We start from the raw sequence: 20,244 nt of genomic DNA on the forward strand, positions 1-20,244 counted from the left end.
AATTAAATTAGCTCCAGATTTGACTACAGAGCTGACTAACCTAATGCATATGCAGAAATATAACATTGTAAAGATATATATATTTATTTATTTTTTATTTTATTATTTTTTAAATATTTCCCAAATGATGTTGAACAGATTCAGGAAATTTTCACAGTATGTCTGATAATATTTTTTCTTCTAGAGAAAGTCTTATTTATTTTATGTTGGCTAGAATAAAATCAGTTTTTAATTTTTAAAAAAACATTTTTGGGACAAAATTATTAGCCCCTTTAAGCTATATATTTTTTCAATAGTCTACAGAACAAACCATCATTATACAATAACTTGCCTAATTACCCTAACCTAGTTCACCTAATTAACCTAGTGAAGCCTTTAAATGTCACTTTAAGCTGTATAGAAGTGTCTTGAAGAATATCTAGTCTAATATTATTTACTGTCTTCACGGCAAAGATAAAATAAGTCAGTTATTAGAAATAAGTTTTTAACACTAGTACGCTTAGAAATGTGCTGAAGTAATCTTCCCTCCATTAAACAGAAATTGGGGGAAAAAATAAAAAGGGGCGCTAATAATTCTGGGGGACTAATAATTCTGACTAACTGTAGATATAGCACTGTATATAGATATAAAGCCAGGGGATTCCCAGATTTAGCATTTGTCAAATATGCATCTGGTCTGTCAGGTTATTATCAGCGGGTGGACAAAGTCCAAACCGCATTTCCCTAAGATTTGGCTCATGTTAAAGATCTAGAGCAAGTCCAGATCAAATTGACTTCACATTACTTGAAGGGTGTTGATTAAGGAGACGTGTTTAATTTGCATCCTGTGAAGCTTAGGTGGGTTTGAGGAACATGCTGACAGTGACAAGAATGAATCCAAGAGGATGTGGGCGTTTGCTTCTTAGAAATTGAGATGTTGGAAACCCTACAGCTCTGTGGGTGTAAAGAAGAACACAGCTTGTTCGCTCATGACCTACAGTACCTACCGTATTTAAAAAGGGTTCACATTTAAATTAATATCATGCACTACATTTACATTTAGTCATTTAGCAGATGCTTTTATCCAAAGCGACTTACTATTGAGGAGGCATTCAGCGATTCAACAAGAGTCAATACATACCAAAAAGTGCTAATCATACAAAGAAACTGTGCTCAGAGAATTCACTGCTAGAGTAAATAGAGGGGGCTGTTTTATTATACAGAAGAGTGCTTCTACAGGTGGTTTGTCAAGTCCCCTCACCTGTAGTGGGCACACTTCATAAATTCACAATGCTTTTTATTTATTTTATTAGTTACTAATACATCATTAAATGTCTCTAGCAATTATTTATATACTTTTTGTAGAAATCTAAAAATCACATGGCAGCAACTGAGTGCATTTAGGCATGTAGACATGGGCAAGACAATCTGCTGCAGTTCAAAGCGAGCATCAGAATGGGGAAGAAAGGGGATATAAGTGACTTTGAATATTGCATGGTTGTTGGTGCCAGACGGGCTGGTCTGAGTGTTTCAGAAACTGCTGATCTACTGGGATTTTCACGCACAACCATCTCTAGGGTTTACAGAGAATGCTTCGACAAAGAGGGAATATCCAGTGAGCGGCAGTTCTGTGGGCGCAATTCATTAGTTGATGTCAGAGGTCAGAGGAGAATGGCCAGACTGGCTCCAGCTGATAGAAAGGCAACATGTAACACGTCCAACCTTGAGGCGGATGGGCTACAGCAGCAGAAGAGCACACCGGGTGCCGCTCCTGTCAGCTAAGAACAGGAAACTGAGGCTACAATTCACACAGACTCACCAAAACTGGACAATAGAAGATTGGAGAAACGTTGCCTGCTCTGATGAGTCTCCATTTCTGCTGACACATTCAGATGGTCGGCTCACAATTTGGCATCATCAACATGAAAGCATGGATCCATCCTGCCTTGTATCAAAGGTTCAGGCTGGTGATGGTGTGGGGGAGATTTTCTTGGCACACTTTGGGCTCATTAGTACCAATTGAGCATCGTGTCAACGCCACAGCCTACCTGAGTATTGCTGCTGACCATGTCCATCCCTTTGTGAGCACAGTGTCTCCATCTTCTGATGACTACTTCCAGCAGGATAACGCAGCATGTCATAAAGCTCAATCATCTCAGACTGGTGTCTTGAACATGACAATGAGTTCACTGTACTCAAATGGCCTCCACAGTCACCAGTTCTCAATCCAATAGAGCAGCTTTGGGATGTGGTGGAACGGGAGATTGGCATCATGGATGCGCAGCTGACAAATCTGCAGCAACTGTGTGATGCTATCATGACAATATGGAGCAAAATCTCTGAGGAATATTTCCAGTAGCTTGTTGAGTCTCTGCCATGAAGGATTAAGGCAGTTCTGAAGGCAAAAAGGGGTCTAAACCGGTACTAGTAAGGTGTACCTAATATAGTGGCTGGTGGTGTGTGTATGTATAAAGTAAAACCTTTTTTTTAATTAAGTGGGTTTTTTTGCTATAATGTCACACTGAAGGACATTTAAAGGGTTGTCTTCAGGAAATCATGATGAAACTGTGTTTGATTCTGATCTACAAGCACATAAAATTATATTAAATTAATTCGATTCACAATACTGATTTGGTTAATGCAGCTGATATTATTGAATAGTTACTGCCACTAAACATTCATCTGTTTTAATCATTCATTCATTTTCTTGTTGGCTTAGTCCCTTTAATAATCTGGGGTTACCACAGCGGAATGAACCGCCAACTTATCCAGCAAGTTTTTACGCAGTGGATACCCTTCCAGCCGCAACCCATCTCTGGGAAACATCCACACACATTCACACACACACTCATACACTACGGACAATTTAGCCTACCCAATTTACCTGTACCGCATGTCTTTGGACTGTGGGGGAAATCAGAGCACCCGGAGGAAACCCACGCCAAGGCAGGGAGAACATGCAAACTCCACACAGAAAAGCCAACTGAGCCGAAGTTCGAACCAGCGACCTTCTTGCTGTTAGGCGACAGCACTACCTATTGCGCCACTGCCTCGCCCCTGTTTCATTTTATTTTTTCTTCTAATCTTGTTTATGTAAAGCACTTTGATTGACCCTTGCGCTAATGTATTTTAATAACCTTGCCTTGTCTTTCCTTGCCTATTGGTATTGCTCGAAATCCAAGAACATCAGTTAACAAACGGTGAATTAATACATATTAATGACCTCATTAAATTAACTGACTCTTATTTTAGGTACAACATGAAAAAAGAAGCCAGCTCTCTATTTCAGGTGCATACAGCGAGCAGTGGGGCGAAGCAGTGGCGCAGCAGTGCTGTCGCCTCACAGCAAGAAGGTCGCTGGGTCGAGCCTCGGCTCAGTTGGCTTTTCTGTGTGGAGTTTGCATGTTCTCCCTGCGTTCACGTGGGTTTCCTTCGGGTGCTCCGGTTTCCCCCACAGTCCAAAGACATGCAGTACAGGTGAATTGAGTAGGATTTGAGTGTATGGGTGTGTGTGTGGATGTTTCCCAGAGATGGGTTGCGGCTGGAAGGGCATCCACTGCGTAAAATATTGCTGGATAACTTGGCGGTTCATTCCGCTGTGGCGACTCCGGATTATTAAGGGACTAAGCCGACAAAAAAATGAATGAATGAACAACGAGCAGTTAGAATATATAAATATAGAAAGAATTGATAAGCAGGGTGCATTCTGAAACATATTTTACAATTTTACTGTTTTGATGCTTAAGAATCCCTTATTATCCATAGCTTCTGTGAAAAAGTGAAAAACATAATATGAAGAATCTCCATGTAGGGCTACATTTCCTAACAACCACAGTTCATTGTGGTGACTCCTATTAAACTCCAAAAATTACAAAAATCCCCATAAAAGTCCAGCTTTGTGTGAGGAAGCAAAATGAACGGTAAGAGTTTTCAAAGCATTGCACTCACATATTCTGGCGGCAGTGGCTCTTCACTGGAGAAATGACAGCATAAATTTCAGTTTGCGCCAACAACAACATAATGCAGAGTTCAGAAAACTTTCAATGCAGCACACAAGTCATATGGACTAAACATGAGTACATTTTTTGCTAGATTTGGTCACTATGAACCGTTGAAGTCACTGAATAAAAAGGTTATGCTAATTCAAATACATTATGCCATTAAATATACACCACAAAAGTCTTGTCGTCTATCCAAGTTTTAGAAACAACAAATAAAACCTTGACTTCTAGTTGATGATTTGGTATCGCAGTGGGTAGCACGTTCGCCTCACAGCAAGAAGGTCGCTGGGACGCTGGTTCGATCCTCGGCTCAGTTGGCGTTTCTGTGAATGAAGACATGCGGTACAGGTGAATTGGGTAGACTAAATTGTAAATAGTTTATGGGTGTGTGTGTGTGTGTGTGTGTGTATGGTTGCGGCTGGAAGGGCATCCGCTGCATAAAAACTTGCTGGTTAAGTTGGCGGTTCATTTCGCTGTGGCAACCCCTTTTTTTAATAAAGGGACTAAGCCAACAAGAAAATGAATGAATGAACATCTCTGCAATGACTAAAAACACTGATCAATAAAGTCATCTGGAATGGCAAAGAAAGCGTTCAGCAGGACTCCCAGAGTTCATCAAGATTCTTTGGGTTCATCTTCAACGTCTCCTCCTTCATCTTACCCCAGACATGCTCAATAATGTTCATGTCTGGTGACTGGGCTGGCCAATCCTGGAGCAGCTTGAGCTTCTCTGCTTTCAGGAGCTTTGATGTGGAGGCTGAAGTATGAGAAGGAGCGCTATCCTGCTGGAGAATTGTCCCTCTCCTGTGGTTTGTAATGTAATGGGCAGCACAGATGTCTTGATACCTCAGGCTGTTGATGTTGATCATCCACTCTGCAGATCTCTCGCCCCAATACTGAATGTAATCCCAAACCAGGATTTCTCCTTCACCAAACTTGACTGATTTCTGTGAGAATTTTGGTCTATGTTGGTTCCAGTAGGTCTTCTGCAGTATCTGTGATGATTGGGATGCAGTTCAACTGTTGATTCAGCAGAGAAATCCACCTTCTGACACTTTTCCAAATGATCAACTAAATTATTATTATTATTAAGTTATTAAGTTATTATTTTATTATTTGTTAAAAACTTATTTCTAATAACTGAATTATTTTATCTTTGCCATGAAGACAGTAAATAATATTAGACTAGATATTCTTCAAGACACTTCTATACAGCTTAAAACTGAGATCAACAACAAGACTTTTGTGAGGTAGTGTAGATCAAATAGCATTTAGATCTAGTGAACTCTTTGATTTTACTGTCAGGATATAGACTGAATTTAGTAATGACTGATCGCAATTGCATAATAATAACTGGATGTTCTTGTTCATGCACAAAAAGCTCCACTGAACTTTACAATGTTCAAGCTTTTATTTACGATGCGGATGAGGCTCCAGATTTTTTTATGATGAAGCTAAACTGACCATCTACATTCGATCACATCTGAATTACACTCCATCACTGTTCCACATGAATAACAGGACTGAAACGATCCAATTTAAGAGAGTATTTAAAAGAAGTTTGCGCTCAATATAGCACAGTAGAACCCAATGATGTTCTGGAAAATGTTCATAACTTGCAAATGCCAAAACCACAACATGCAAATGTTCAGCTTTCAAATCGTAGACGTTTATCGCTTCCAATAAGAAATCCACTTCACTAAATCTGACATTCTGGAGAGGATAAATCGTCATGCGTTCAATCCTGCTCGGCATAAACCTGCGTCTGATGTCTAAATGTTCTTTTAGAAAGGATAAGCTGTAAATCTTACCATCTAAACGTTCATTACAATCTAAAACAGACTAGTTTAAAGCCAAATTTACAAGTTGCCTCAAGACATGAATCAGAATTCCTTTATTGCTATTAATTAATTACAGAACACCACACACACAAACACTTGTACCATTTTTCTGAGAGTGTGGCAACTTAAAGGTGCATATTAGTACCTAAATGTACCTAAAAAGTACCTCTGAGGTACCATTATGGACCCTTCAGGTACAATGATGTACCTTTTGAAAAGTGACAGCTCCTGTATCTTTATTTAGGGAAAATAAAATCAATCTGAAAACTAAAAACACTGTACAAAGCAACAGGCAACAGCTTACCACATCATGAGAATGTGAACGCATGTTCCTTTATCTACATTCCTAAAACCCCCCTCACAATATTTATCCTCGCAGCTGTCATACACAATGCGAACCTTGGACGAGTATCGGAATTACTATAACTTTCCTTCTGCTTTCACAAAAAGGGGGCTGACTCCTTCTCTATTTAGTGCAGTTCTCCTTATCTGTGCCTTCTGTATCAAGACAGAGAGAGAGAGAGAGAGAGAGAGAGAGAGGGGGATTTGGAAGGTGAATGGAGAGGGCAGGCTCACATCTGCAAGTCTGCAGCGTCCTCAAACCCACCTCCTCCAACTCTGCGCTCTGCACAGCCCTGACCATGGGACGCCAGACAGTGTGAGTGAGGGGGATTTTACTCATTATTGAGTCCAGCTCCGTGCACATCAAACTCTGGTAAAATCTTTGATTTCTCTCTGCTCAACAATTGCGATGCATTGATAGTCTTTACATCTTTAGTGTTTGCACTTTGACTTTTGGTTGCAACCAGCATGCAGAAGATACCGTTTCACACCTCACGATCTTATGGCTACCCCAAGAATTGGGGTCATTTATTTTTATAGAAATGCTTGAAGTTCATACAGAACTGCGTTGTTTGATGGTGATGCAGTTAAGGGTTGAATTGCATTGATGCATTGCTATTTTTTGATGCCAGAAAAACTGCATGTACATAAACCCTCACATGCTTTGCCCTTTCTGTCAGCATCTTTGCAAATCATGCTGACAGCCTGCATGGTGAATTTATTAGGAAGGGTTATCAGTTCCTGACTTGTGCCACTGTGACAAGGAAGGAATGAATGGAATTATTTAACAAGGCTTTGTCAGGCACCCGGTCCAAGTTATTCAGTCTAGCTGAATGTCGCCTTATTTAACTCATAAGTGTTGTGTTTTCTTGGGGTAACACCAGTGATTAAAAAAAGGCTGCACAGAAGAGCTGGAAAAGCCTCAAAATGGACAAATATTTGCACATGCATGTTGATCACGTATGTAACTTGGTGGAAATTCCCTCGTAACAGCTCTGTCCTCAGTAGACCGTTGAGGTTACGGTCTTGATTATGTGAAATCATTTTAGTGGTCTCTCTGATTTGGCTGTTTTATTGGAGCCTAAGGAACTTGGCCCCCCATTTATTTTCCCCTCATGTTGGCAAACTAATTGAACATGCCTTACAGCAGTTGTTGATTTTGGTATCGAAACCACTGGATTACAATAGCACGTTTATAGCTGCGCAATGGAAAACAGGCAGAAAGGTTTTACTAAGACAATGGCTGCCAGTTAGAAAACATGAAGATAACCGATCCAAGACAAGCCGTACACAATAAATGGGGAGTAACTACAGATGTGGAGCGTATTAATGAAAAATGCCTGAGGAAGCGACTAAATAAAGCACACTTTTCCTACTGAGATACGGAGAGGTTCACGCCTCATCTGGAGGACAGGGAGGAATCAGCTGTTCAACAAGGGTTTCCTGCCTCCCACGTTCAGTTGGCCGAATCCCATCAACGTGAAATAAATCTTAAACAGGTTTCACTACAAACACAATCAATTACTCATGCTGAAATTCCACTGAGCTTTCGGTGTCATGTTTTGGAGGATACATGCTCATGATATATTAGGCTAAGATTAGGGGGGGGGCGATTCCTTTTGGTAGCAGACAATGTTTAAACATGTCACATTCCAGCTACACTACTTCTCCTTCATCTTGACCTAGGACTGGAACCATAAACTGTCTGGAGGTCCCCAATAACCTTCAAGGTCAACGAGAAGGTCATGGTGCTGGGAAAAGCCATATGGCTAGAGGTACATACTGGCAGACAAGCATGTCTTTCCAGTTTTTGTGCAAGACCTGTGGTCATTAATTCCGCGAGAGTAATGGTGCATTACAAAACAGTCAATTCAAATTCGTTCTGCGCTGTCCTTTTTTTCCTGTCTAAAGTTGCTTTAGCTTTGTCACATGAACATAAGCTTGGTCACTGTCCAGAACTACAATATTACTGGAAGAGGGAAAACCCTGGTTCTGAGGAACAGTGCGTGGAGGGGGGCGTGGGTTTGGGTGCTTAGCATGCAGACATGCTCGTGAAAATAATGGAGCGTTCCACATACCTCCCCTTGGATTGCAAATCCAAGCTGGGTTTGCAAAGCACTGGAGCAAGAACTAGTTTCCCCATGGCTGTCTTAGGTCAAAGAGTGGAAAACCCCAGTCATGTAACTCGCCAAGGCTGAAGGATGTATAAAAGTTTCACTCGTGTTCTAGTCATGCTCATGATCTCTCAACTGTCGAGGACGGTAACTTTCATTGGGAATCTCTGGTTGACCGCATCAATCAGTAGGCCGAAAAACACCCCAACCCCTTCCAAAAGGAGCATATCTGGTCTTCATTTAATATGGTGTTTTTTCATAATGTCTGCACTTCTTTCTCTTTCTGGAAAGAGCACGCAGTTTCCAACAGAAGCCAGAGTTAGATGAAGAGCTTTTTCAAAACATGACATGATTCTACTTGGTAAGACTGTGAAGTAAAAACAATTACGGGGACTAATTTCTGCTCAATGCAAGTTAAACTCAATCAACAGCAGCACTTGTGGCATAATGTTTATTCAAGACGGGCTCATTCTGAAAGCATAGCCCTATACACGTTTCTGGAGATCGTGAATTATGTAGCCTTAAGTATGTATGGCTGCATTTCGTTTGACCAGTTAGCTTGCCATGTAAGTCGGCGGATTTGAGATGCAAAGGAGATGACCACGACAACATGGTTCGAGTCTGATGAAGAACAGTTCCAGAAAATGGGAAAGACAGAAACAGAATCCAAAAAAATAAACAAGTAGATAACAGTGTGAGGATGTAGTAAAATCTGAAAAATGTGGTAAAAATCAGGCCTGGGCTTTTCTATTTCTGGATTGCTTTTTTAAAATTGTCGGTTGGCTTTAGGGAAGGTGTTGGGTGGGTCGATCTGCGCTTTTGAAAACACTATTGGTTGGGTTTAGGGTAGGAGGTGTGTGGTTCAGTCGATCGGTCAGTCACTGGACAGCGGCCTTTATGTGAGAAGTGTAGGCAAAAAAATGGCACTCGTGAGAGAAATTTGAGATCTCAAAAAGCGTACACAGCAGCCTCTGGCGGATTCGCGAAAACAAACTGCAAAAAAACATCGCTCCTGGGACGTATTTGGCATTTCTCCAGAAATGTAAATAGAGGTAATTTTTCAGAATGATCCTGGGTTGTGTTTATTACCACAAAATAATTTTCACACCAACAAAGAAAGTGAATAACAAATCTATGACTATAAATTGCTTACTGGTTCAAAGGAATTAAATTATTAATTAAATAATTAACAATAATTAACAAAAAATACAGACAAGCTGATGTTTTATTTGTTGTTGTAATCAGCATTCGGCCAATTGGATAGAATGTTGCTTTAAAAAGAACGGCTGTACAATTAAGAGATTGTTTTGATTATGTTTTGTTCATATTAGAGAGGAGAACTGCATAATACTGTGCCCTTTTCTCATTCCAGTCACAAAAACAACCCATAATTTCCATTCTCTGGTTTTCACACCATTTCTAGAAATGCACAACCATCTTTGTTAGCATGAACCAAATTAACCACATTACCCTTACGCAGAAAATGCAATAAAACCGCAGCTCAACTGTTTTCGTTGAGATGTTTACATTGATTACAAAAAGCATGTCATTCATTTAACAAAGCTGTAAAAAACTAAACATCTGCAAATCCAATGGCATTCATGTGAAGACATCTAAGAAATGCATGTCTTATCTCCATTTCTCTTCAGGTGCTAAACTGGAGCTTGGTACTTCAAGAACATGGGTTGCAAAATGAGATCCATGCATTTTGTGTTTTGGTGTCTTTACTTCATGCTCCTTCACTTGTTTTGCACAGCACAAGATGAGGACATGAGATTGAGTAAGCGTGCTTCTCTCATCTTCATTAGTGTATGTTGCATGAAGACTATTGACTCGGATAACATCACCTAATAATGATCCAATATTCATTGTGGCTGTCTTAATACTGAGCAATTGCAACAATTCCTGCAACTTCTTCAGGTCAATTTGATTCGATTAGCAACAGAGGGTCAATACTTGGATAAAAACAGGCATAGAAACTATAGGTCAGGGGTCACTAATCTTGGTCCTGGAGGGCTGGTGTGAATGCAGAGTTTAGCTCACACTTGCCTCGACACTCCTGCGTGGAGTTTCAAGTATTCCAAGTAACAAACCAGGGTTCAACGCTAAGGATTTTTTCTACTGGTCCGATCGGGCCAATGGATCAGTTTTTACTTGCCCTGCCAAAATTTTCACTGCCCCCACCAAAAAAAATAAATAAATACATTTAATAGCTATTTTATAGCCACATATATTAAATAATGTGTCAAAAATAATGTTTATAATTATTAAAATGATAAAAAGTATTTAAATATATTAAAATATAGGTCCCACTTTATATTAAGTGGCCTTAACTACTATGTACTTACATCAAAAAATAAATACAATGTACTTACTGTGTTTATAATGTATTTGAGAACACTTGTGGTGCTTTTGGTTTGGGATAGAGGTTGGGTTATGGACAGGTTTGGTGGCATGGGTAGGTTTAAGGGTGGGTTAAGGTGTAAGGGATAGTCAACAGTGTATTTACAAATGTAATTACAAAAGTTAACTACAGATGTAACTACATACATGTATTTAATCAAGTGTAAGTACACAGTAAATACAAGTATTTACACAATAAGTACATTGTAACAAACTATTAATACCTATGTAAGTACATATTATTTAAGGCCACTTAAATATATAAAAAAAATACATAACACATATTAAAAATATTTTTAAAATTTTAATAGTGAGCAAAATTATGTGTTTACAAAAGAAAAAGAGGGGCAACGCAATAGGTAGTGCTGTCGCCTTACAGCAAGAAGGTCGCTGGTTCGAGCCTCGGTTCAGTTGGCATTTCTGTGTGGAGTTTGCATGTTCTCCCTGCATTCGGGTGGGTTTCCAAAGACATGCGGTACAGGTGAATTGGGTAGGCTAAATTGTCCGTAGTGTATGAGTTTGTGTGTGAATGAGTGTGTGGATGTTTCCCAGAGATGGGTTGCGGCTGGAAGGGCATCCGCTGTGTAAAAACTTGCTTTATAAGTTGGCGGTTCATTCCGCTGTGGCGACTCCAGATTAATAAAGGGACTAAGCCGACAAGAGAATGAATGAAAACAAAGAGCGGTATGGAAAATGTGAAGGTATTTTATTTCAGTTTTAAATTACTTAACAAAAGATGGCCCCAATCGGGCCAGTAATGATCCCGTCTACTGTCCCAAGCGTCTCTCACACTGGCCCCGGGCCATTGGGCAGTCCTTATTGTTGAGCCCTGCAAACCTTGATTTCCTTGCTCAGGTGTGTTTGATTAGCTGGAGCTAATCTTTGCAAGACACCGGACCTCCAGAAACAGGTTTGCTGACCTCTGCTGTAGTTAATAGAATATCCCAAATATGTCCTATAAAGCGAGCAGCTGAAATGGTCAATAACACACTACAAACTCTCATCTTCATTCCTCAATTTCAGGTTGTAGGACAGCGCCAAGTGACTTAGTATTCATACTCGATGGATCATGGAGTGTGGATGATATAAACTTCGAGATTGTCAAAAAGTGGTTGGTGAATATCACCATGAGCTTCAACATCGGTCAAAAGTTCACCCAGGTTGGGGTGGTGCAATACAGCGATGACCCCTTCTTGCATATACCCCTGGGTAAACACTTCTCGAGCAGTGACCTCATCAAGGCCATGGAGTCTATAGAATACATGGGTGGGAACACCAACACTGGACGGGCCATCAAGTTCGCTAATGACAAACTCTTTGCCCTGTCTGAGCGAGGTCCGAATGGCATTGCGAAAATCGCTGTGGTTCTGACGGACGGGAAGTCACAAGATGAAGTGCTGGCAGCTGCGGAAGCTGCGAGGAAAAAGGGGATAATTCTCTTTGCAATTGGAGTCGGGTCTGAGACCGAAGAGGCACAGCTCAGGGCTATCGCCAACAAGCCATCCTCAACCTATGTTTTTTCTGTGAAAGACTATAAAGCGATCGCAAAGATCCGTGAAGTTATTAGGCAGAAGTTGTGCGAAGGTAAGTCTCAATGTAATGTCTCCAAGCTTTCATATACCAGTGGCTAGATCAGGGGTGGCCAACCCTGTTCCTGGAGAGCCACCTTCCTGCCGATTTCAGATGCTACCATATCAAACACACCTGAACCGATTGATTAGGACCTGAACACCACGTGATAATTACAGGCAGGTGTGTTTGATATGGGTTGCAACTGTAATCTGCAGGAAAGTGGGTCTCCAGGAACAGGATTGGCCACCCCTGGGGTCCGTTCTTCTTACGTGGATTACTCAGTTAGCTGGATTTGGATATTGACGATTTGACACGATCCAGGATCGTTTCGTTCTTCAAAGCTGATCCGAGAGTTGTTGTCATAGCAACAGATCTGCTAGGTCAAACCTGATCGAAAGCAGGTTCAATTCATATAAACAGGATTAGATCGGCTCAGTTCAAGCAAAGATAATACAGAAAGTATGTTCCCAATTCTGATATTTTCTTACAGTAGTAGTTATATACACTTGGGAAAATAAATTAAGTTATATATATTAATAAAACGTTTGCAATCTGCACCCTCGAAATGAAAGTACAAAGACTGCCATCTGGTGGTGCAAAGAAAAAAAACTTATTGATATGAACTTTTTAGATCGCTTTAGTACAAATTGTGTATGATAGAAATGCAGAATATGTGACTGTTTTAAAGCAATATTACATTTATGCAGTCATAAACATGTTTTGATAGTTAATATGACGGTGATTTGATGCTTCACAAAAGTTGCAGACGCCTTTACCAATATGAAAACGATTTTTTTAAACAACCAGTTATTCTTTACACTGATTAAAAAACGGCTACTATAGAAAAGAAAATATTTTCTAAATGTGGAACTAAATACATTGATTTGCATTGAAATACATGATGAATACTCTTGACACATGAAAGTGTAAAGCCTGCAGCTCACAACAAATGTGTAAAGTTATTGCATGTCATATTTAACAAATCGTTTACTGCTAATTTGATGTAATTTTGCTCACATGGATAATTGAATATTAATCAGATGATGTCATTACGCTGCTGTGCCAGCCTGATCTCACGAGAAAACGTAAGTATTTTACGTTTTGCCAGTTTAAAGGGCTAATTTGTACGAACTCATACGAGTTCAGTCGTACGAAATGGTATGATTTTAAAAAGGAGGCGTGGCACCTGACCCCACCCCTAACCCCAACCGTCATTGGGGGATAAGCAAATCGTACTAAATTGTACGAATTAGATCGTACGAATTCATACGAATTAGCCACTAAATGAAAAAGTTACGAATTGCCTTGAGATTGTGTTGGCTGTGCCGTCAGCCAATCGTTGCATTGCTGATCATGATTTCGAGGATCGATAGATCTGTCCTTCACAACACACGCAGCGATCTCAGATCAGTTCATCCAGACATTCTAATCTGATTTGCGAACTTGTTTGAAGAACCAAATTAGCGAGAGATCAGTTATCAAGATGAACAGATCCAGGATCTGCCAAATCATCTTAGATCATTTAAGCGAAGTACGAAGAACGGACCCCTGGGCTGGATTCTCAAATTTATTTGTGTAATTTCTTTCACTCCACAATGAAATTGCATACATTCTTGAGCTTCCGTAGGGGAGCAAGAGTTTGTTGCTTTACCATGTCATGTGCCAGTGGAGACGGGATCTCCAAGTTCGAGCCGCATGCATAATTTGGTCACAGTTTCATTCATGACTTACAACATCCAGGTGTTCTGAGTTCACCGAGCTGGCTGTAAATAGTCCATAAGTGTGAAATTAGGATCATGCATTGCTGAGGGTCCTTCAAAGATTGTGACATCAATCTCCAGCAAGCTTACAAACAAGCCAGTTTGATTGTTTGAAAGTTCTGCAAAGATCCAGCAATTCTGAAATGTTTATAGATTGCTAATCCAATTTGGCAGAGCCAAAATGTCAAGTTTGCATAGTTCCCTCCAACTGAAATTATTTAATTACTGAGGAATCAGCTGGATTTGCAATTTTGTCCATTGGAAATCAGAAGCAGCACAATATTAAGTGAAACAATGGCGGAAAAGCAGTTTTAAATGCCAAACTTGATCATCCACAACTTGAATTGGGTAGGAAGGATATTTCCCAATGCACTTTTCTAACAATGGATTACTCAGCAGCAACTCCACAAAGACTTGTTAAACGGCGAAAATAAAAACTGGAGTGCAATATAGCCATTAAGTAGGAAAAACTGCTCTCCATAAAAGTTTGCAAAGACTTCAGAAAGTCTTTCCGGACACTGGAAAAGTTAACGATTAAGACACTTTATGATAGAAGAGGTCATCTTTTGTCTGGTATTTGCAATGGCAGGGACATTCTTTAGTCGGACTGCATATTTGCACAATGTCCAGTGTCCCACGCCAAGATCTTCCTACAATTTTTTTTTAGACTACTCTCTAAGCCAAATAAAATAAACCACAACGTTCCAATAAATATTTAACCCATTCCAGTCGTTTTGTCCTCAACATATACGCCACATATTGTGGTAACCAACCAAAACCAAACTCAGAGAGATTACAGGCCACAGTTCATCATGTAACATGCATGTATTATTTTTCATACCTTGTTTTCTCTGTTTAATCCACTATAGAGACTGTATGTCCAGCAAAGATTGCAATCAATTCTCGAGATGAGAAAGGCTTTGACATTCTCCTACATCTCAACTTGGCTAAAAAAGCCAAAAAGACACAAGGATCGTTTTATGGCAGTAAAGCCTACCAGGTGACATCCCGAGATGACCTGAGTGAGAGCACTAGGTGAAGGCATTTCTGTTATCAAGGCTTTCCGGCTTTGCAAGTGTACTCTGTTTGAATTAAAACAACTTGTTCATCTTAATGTCCACAGGATGTTGTTTCCAGGTGGACTTCCGCCTTCCTATGTTTTTGTGGCTACCTTAAAGTACAAAGGCTCTGTGGCTATAGAGGAGTGGGACCTATGGCGGATACAGACTAAAGATGAAAAACCTCAAATGGCTGTTAGCCTCAATGGCCTGGACAGAACAGTGATGTTTACCACCACCACCAGCAAAACACCAAGCGGAACTCAAACTGTGGTCTTCACTAAATCACCAGCTAAGGTAAATACACAGCATGACAGAAGAGTTTTGAAGCAGTCATGCGCTGAAAAGATTATAATGGCTGCTCACCAGCATACAGTTTTTGATGGTTTGATCCTCGGTTGAAGTCCTGCTATATTAAATGAAAAAGTCCATGCTTCCTGATGCTTTATCAGCACTGATTAAGGGTGCTTTCACACTTGGTCCATTTGCCTGGAGACGATTGTCTCCCCCTGCCACCTCCTCGGTTGGTTTGTGTTCACACTGTCTTTTTTCCTTCTGAACCCCGGTTTGCTTGCGTCATCGAGCTGCTGTTTTGTTTACAGCCGTTCGCGGTCATTCTGCTTTAACAGAAGCTTTTGGTTTCGGACATAAAGAAAGCGACTCGCATCCATCTGCCGCAAACATTTTATAAACATTCAGAACATCACACAGTGTCTGCAGGAGCTGTTTTTGAAGGAGACAAGCAGACATCACTGTGTATCACTGTGTTTGCCCTGGCTCAGTCACACACACAAACACTAAAACACGAACAAATGTTACGAAAACGAAGGTGTGTTGTACAGTTGGAGGTTCACTACCGTTATTTAATACGATTGCATTCACATCAGAAGTGAACTGTACCAGAGTTTGCATGAACCGTAACCCAGACCACCTTTTCAGGCGGACTCGGGCACGGTTAACGGGTGCGCACCCGAGTTCAGAAGACACGTTCACTCTAGCTAAACGTACCGTACTATGATGTCTAACGAACCCAGGTGCGGACCAAAAGTGAATGGCTGGCTGGTAATTTCTTACACTTGAATGAATCAAAAACTGAAGTAGTAGTGTTTGGTCCTCCGAGTGTCTGTGAATCTACAATTAATAAATTAGGTTCGATCAAGCCTAAGGTCCACAGTCACGTAAAAAATCTTGGAGTTACTTTTGACATTGAGTTAAAGTTCGACAAGCAAATAAACTCAGTCGTCAAAAGTGGTTTCTATTAATTAGGGAACATGGCCAAATTGAAGCCTTTTCTTTATTTTAAAGAGCTGGAAACTATCATTAATGTTTTTATTATGTCCAGCCTGGACTACTGTAACTCTTTGTATTCTGGAGTTTCACAGGCATCAATAGCACGCCTGCAGCTGGTTCAAAATGCAGCTTCTAGGATTTTAACTGGGACAAAAACATGTTCTAGTATCTCACCAGTTTTATCATCTCTTCACTGGCTCCCAGTCCAATTTAGAATTCAATATAAGTTATTGCTACTTGTTTTTAAAAGTTTGACTGGTCTGGCACCGACTTACATCTCTGAGCTTCTTCACTGGCACACTTCATTGAGGCCAATCAGGTCCGAAAACACGTTTCAGCTAGTTGTCCCCAAAACACGGTTGAAATCAAGAGGTGACAGGGCTTTTTCTGCTGCAGCCCCCTGACTGTGGAATGGTCTGCCTTTACAGATCCGGTCATGTTCTTCACTTGGTGCTTTTAAGTCTCATCTAAAAAATCACCTTCTGTCTCTTGCCTTTGATTGTAATTAATTAATTTTAATCTGTTTTATATATTTTGCTTAATATTTATATATAGGTATAGATTTTGTATGCTGGTCATTTTGTAAAGCACTTTGGTCAACATCTGTTGTTTTTAAATGTGCTCTATAAATAAAGCAAACAAACAAACAAACAAACAAAAGTGCTAATGTGAACCCACCCTTAGTCTTGAAATTCATGCATCCCAAAGATGGATTCAGGATGAGATCTCAGACAGAGCATCCCTCAACTGCATTTAATGAACATTCCTGATAGACTTTAATGCATGATTCTTGAGTATTAAAAATATGTGCTCCAATAGTTGAGTGTTTTGAACAAAATTTGGAAACTGCCACTAAATGTTTACTGTTTAACATGAACATCATTGTCTAACGGTTTACTCATATTTTCTTATATTGAAAGGGATAGTTCAACCAGAATTAAAAATTCTGACATCAGTAATCCACCCTTTGATGGTTCCAAACCAGTTTGAGCTTCTTTTGTTGAACACAAAATAAGATATTTTGCAGAATGCTGGACATCCATAGTATTCGTTTTCCCACTATGGAAATAGTTAAAAATGTTTAGCTTTCTTCAAAAGATCTTTTGTGTTCGACAGAAAAAAGAAACTCAAAAAGGTTTGCAACCACTTGAAGGTGAGTAAATAGTGAGTAAAATGTCATTTTTAATCTCTTTAAAAGATGTAAACTTTACTAATGTAATCACTTTTATGAATTAGAAGAAGAGCAAAATCTTAATTTAGCTTTTTTTTAATGTATTGTGCAGAAACTATTTGATGAAAAATGGCATCAGCTGCGTCTTTTAGTGACAGAGGAAGACGTCACCCTGTATGTTGATGACCTGGAAATTGAAACCTTGGCGCTGGAGCCACCTGATGGTATTTTTATTAATGGGAAAACGCAGGTTGGGAAGTACGTCAGCAAAGAAACAACAGTACCTGTAAGTATATCATTGACTTCTACTTTTATATAGGCTACCATTGTTATTCTATTGTTATTACATGTTTTTTTTGTCAAACGTGGATACATTGCACAGGCTTTTGTTTGGAGTGGTGGTTCAGTGGTTGAACATTTTGCAGAACAAGTTTCAGAACATTTAAACATTTAAAAAAAAAGTGTCAATACAGTATGGAAATACAGTATGTACTGTTATCTCTGAAAGTATAGCAGTTCACCATTCTTACCAGACACAGGATATTAATGATTAAGGGGCAAAAAAAATCTAACCTGTAAAGAAAAACAATATATATATGTATATATATATATATATGTATATATATATATATATATATATATATATATATATATATATATATATATATATATATATATATATATATATATATATATATATATATATATATTTATTTATTTATTTAATTTATTTATTTTTGCGTAAAACGACTAGAAGACAATATCTATTGATTCACATCAATTCAACATCAATTTCACTGATAATAAGGCCCAATATAACTAACTGCAACCCAAACAAGATGTTATTACATTTTACAACAACATAAATCTATAATTTATAGTCATAAATATAACATGGTAAATCTGGCATGCTTTAGAGAATGATTTTTGTCTTCTGGTAATAACCTCTCAAACTTATTTTCCTTTTTGTCGCCACAGCAGAATGAACCGTCAGTGAAAAAACACCCATTTTTAATTAAAAGACACAAAATTACTAATGTACCTAGTAGACAGGGGCAAAACGGCAACTCATTACGCAATTTCACATAATTATTTCACACTTTGCTTTAAAATATTAAGATGATTATTATAAAAAAGTAGCACCTTAATGGTACTTAGTGTGAAGTAATTAATTGACAAAACAAAACTAATCAAATGAACAGCACCTTACACGGCGCGATTTTGGCAACAAATTGGTCTTCGACTTGTCAAAGGCTAAAATCTTCTCGAAACATCTAAAATAAAAATGAGAAATTCTAAAAAAAGTCTTTGATGGTTGGTTTGAATTTCACTTACAGCAAAAGAATGTCCTTTGCAATTCCTCCAATAACGCTATGTCACTGTCAGAGTGTTTGAGATGGTCTGGTACTAAGCCAGAAAATACATATCAGTGATTTCAATCACATAACACTTATTTTATATTTGAAACACTGAATTACACTTGAGTACTAGCAAAACATCCATTTATAATTCATAAAATACACCACTGTTGTTGTTTCTGACTAAGGGTGTCACGATCCTCCAAATCCTCGATTCGATTACATTTTCGATTCTAAAGGCACGATTCGATTCGATTTTCGATAATGAATAATTAATTAATTAATGACCAATTAATTATTTGTAGCCTACCTTTTAAACTACCTGACCTGGATGGTCTTTGTTTTACCCATAAACAAATCATACAGTAAATGAATAAAGGTACACACATAATTACCACCTGTCAATCACTTTTTCTGCGGGTCTCGTGAATAGGCAGTGATCTGTGTCGTTATAATGGCCTCGGTAAAAAAGATGCACAACCAACAGGAACCAGCCAACAGTATCTGAGGTGTTCGCTAAAATGACTAAGTACAAGTGAGTGAAAGATTGAAGCAGTCCTCTGACTGCCTGGACCTGCTGTCTCAAGCGCATGGCTGTGTGTGCGTCTGTGTCTGTGTGGTCACGTGATGTGCATTTTCAGAGGTAGAGAGGAAGGAGGGCTGCTCAGAAATGCTACACGCCACTGTAGATGTCAAATCGTTGTCGTTCTAAAATGCCATTTAAAAACAAAGACAGTGTAAACAGGGTCTGAGTGTGTACTTTTCCCCAGCGGATTTGCAACGGGGGCGGGCTGAGGATCGCGATGCCGGTGTTGTCTATCGGACGAACCGTACGTAATACGTACATAGCAGAGCTTGCAAAACTGTGTTTTTTTTGTCGACAACACGAACGTTGTCAACATAACTCACTGGAAATCCAAAATGCTTCCACACCGGCGACTTCATTGAAAGAGGAGAGGGTTTAAGCTCTGTCGACGGGTCTCCTGCTTCTGCAGTTCAACAAGCACTTCAACAAGCCTGTTTTTTTCCCGCTTGGCAAGCCGAGCTGACGTGACATGGGGGCGTGGCAGCATCGACGATTCTATTTTGTGATTCGATAATCAAAATTGAGCATAAATTTTGATCGATTTCGATTAGAAATCGAAATCGTGACACCCCTATTTCTGACATATCCAAGTGTGGTAGCATGTGTGTGCGTTTTTGTTTATGAATTCTTATTGTAGAAGTTAGCTTATGCTGAAAAAATATTAAAAAAAGCCATTAATAACATTTTATATTGTGCAATTTGGGTTGCCGTTTCTGTGTGGAGTTTGCATGTTCTCCCCGTGTTGGCGTGGGTTTCCTCTGGGTGCTCC

At 39.4% G+C, this 20,244-nt stretch overlaps 2 protein-coding genes across 4 annotated transcripts in view; one reads left to right on the forward strand and one right to left on the reverse strand.

Annotated features, from left to right (window-relative positions):
• The window catches only part of lrrc1 (leucine rich repeat containing 1), a 593,918-nt gene that overhangs the window by 72,648 nt on the left and 501,026 nt on the right, over positions 1 to 20,244 (reverse strand). The gene's annotated exons all lie outside the window — the stretch shown is intronic.
• The window catches only part of col21a1 (collagen, type XXI, alpha 1), a 73,374-nt gene continuing 59,525 nt past the window's right edge, over positions 6,396 to 20,244 (forward strand). For all 3 annotated transcript variants that reach the window (XM_087278835.1, XM_087278837.1, XM_087278836.1), the window contains exons 1-6: positions 6,396 to 6,536; positions 9,927 to 10,057; positions 11,704 to 12,264; positions 14,882 to 15,047; positions 15,136 to 15,367; positions 17,644 to 17,817. In XM_087278835.1, the coding sequence (XP_087134961.1) occupies positions 9,958 to 10,057; positions 11,704 to 12,264; positions 14,882 to 15,047; positions 15,136 to 15,367; positions 17,644 to 17,817 (1,233 nt within the window). In that variant the 5' untranslated portion in view covers positions 6,396 to 6,536; positions 9,927 to 9,957. The remainder of the gene's footprint in view (positions 6,537 to 9,926; positions 10,058 to 11,703; positions 12,265 to 14,881; positions 15,048 to 15,135; positions 15,368 to 17,643; positions 17,818 to 20,244) is intronic.

The sequence above is a fragment of the Danio rerio genome, chromosome 13, assembly GCF_052040795.2.
Source record: "Danio rerio strain M-AB ecotype USA chromosome 13, GRCz13ab, whole genome shotgun sequence".
Lineage (NCBI taxonomy): Eukaryota > Metazoa > Chordata > Actinopteri > Cypriniformes > Danionidae > Danio > Danio rerio.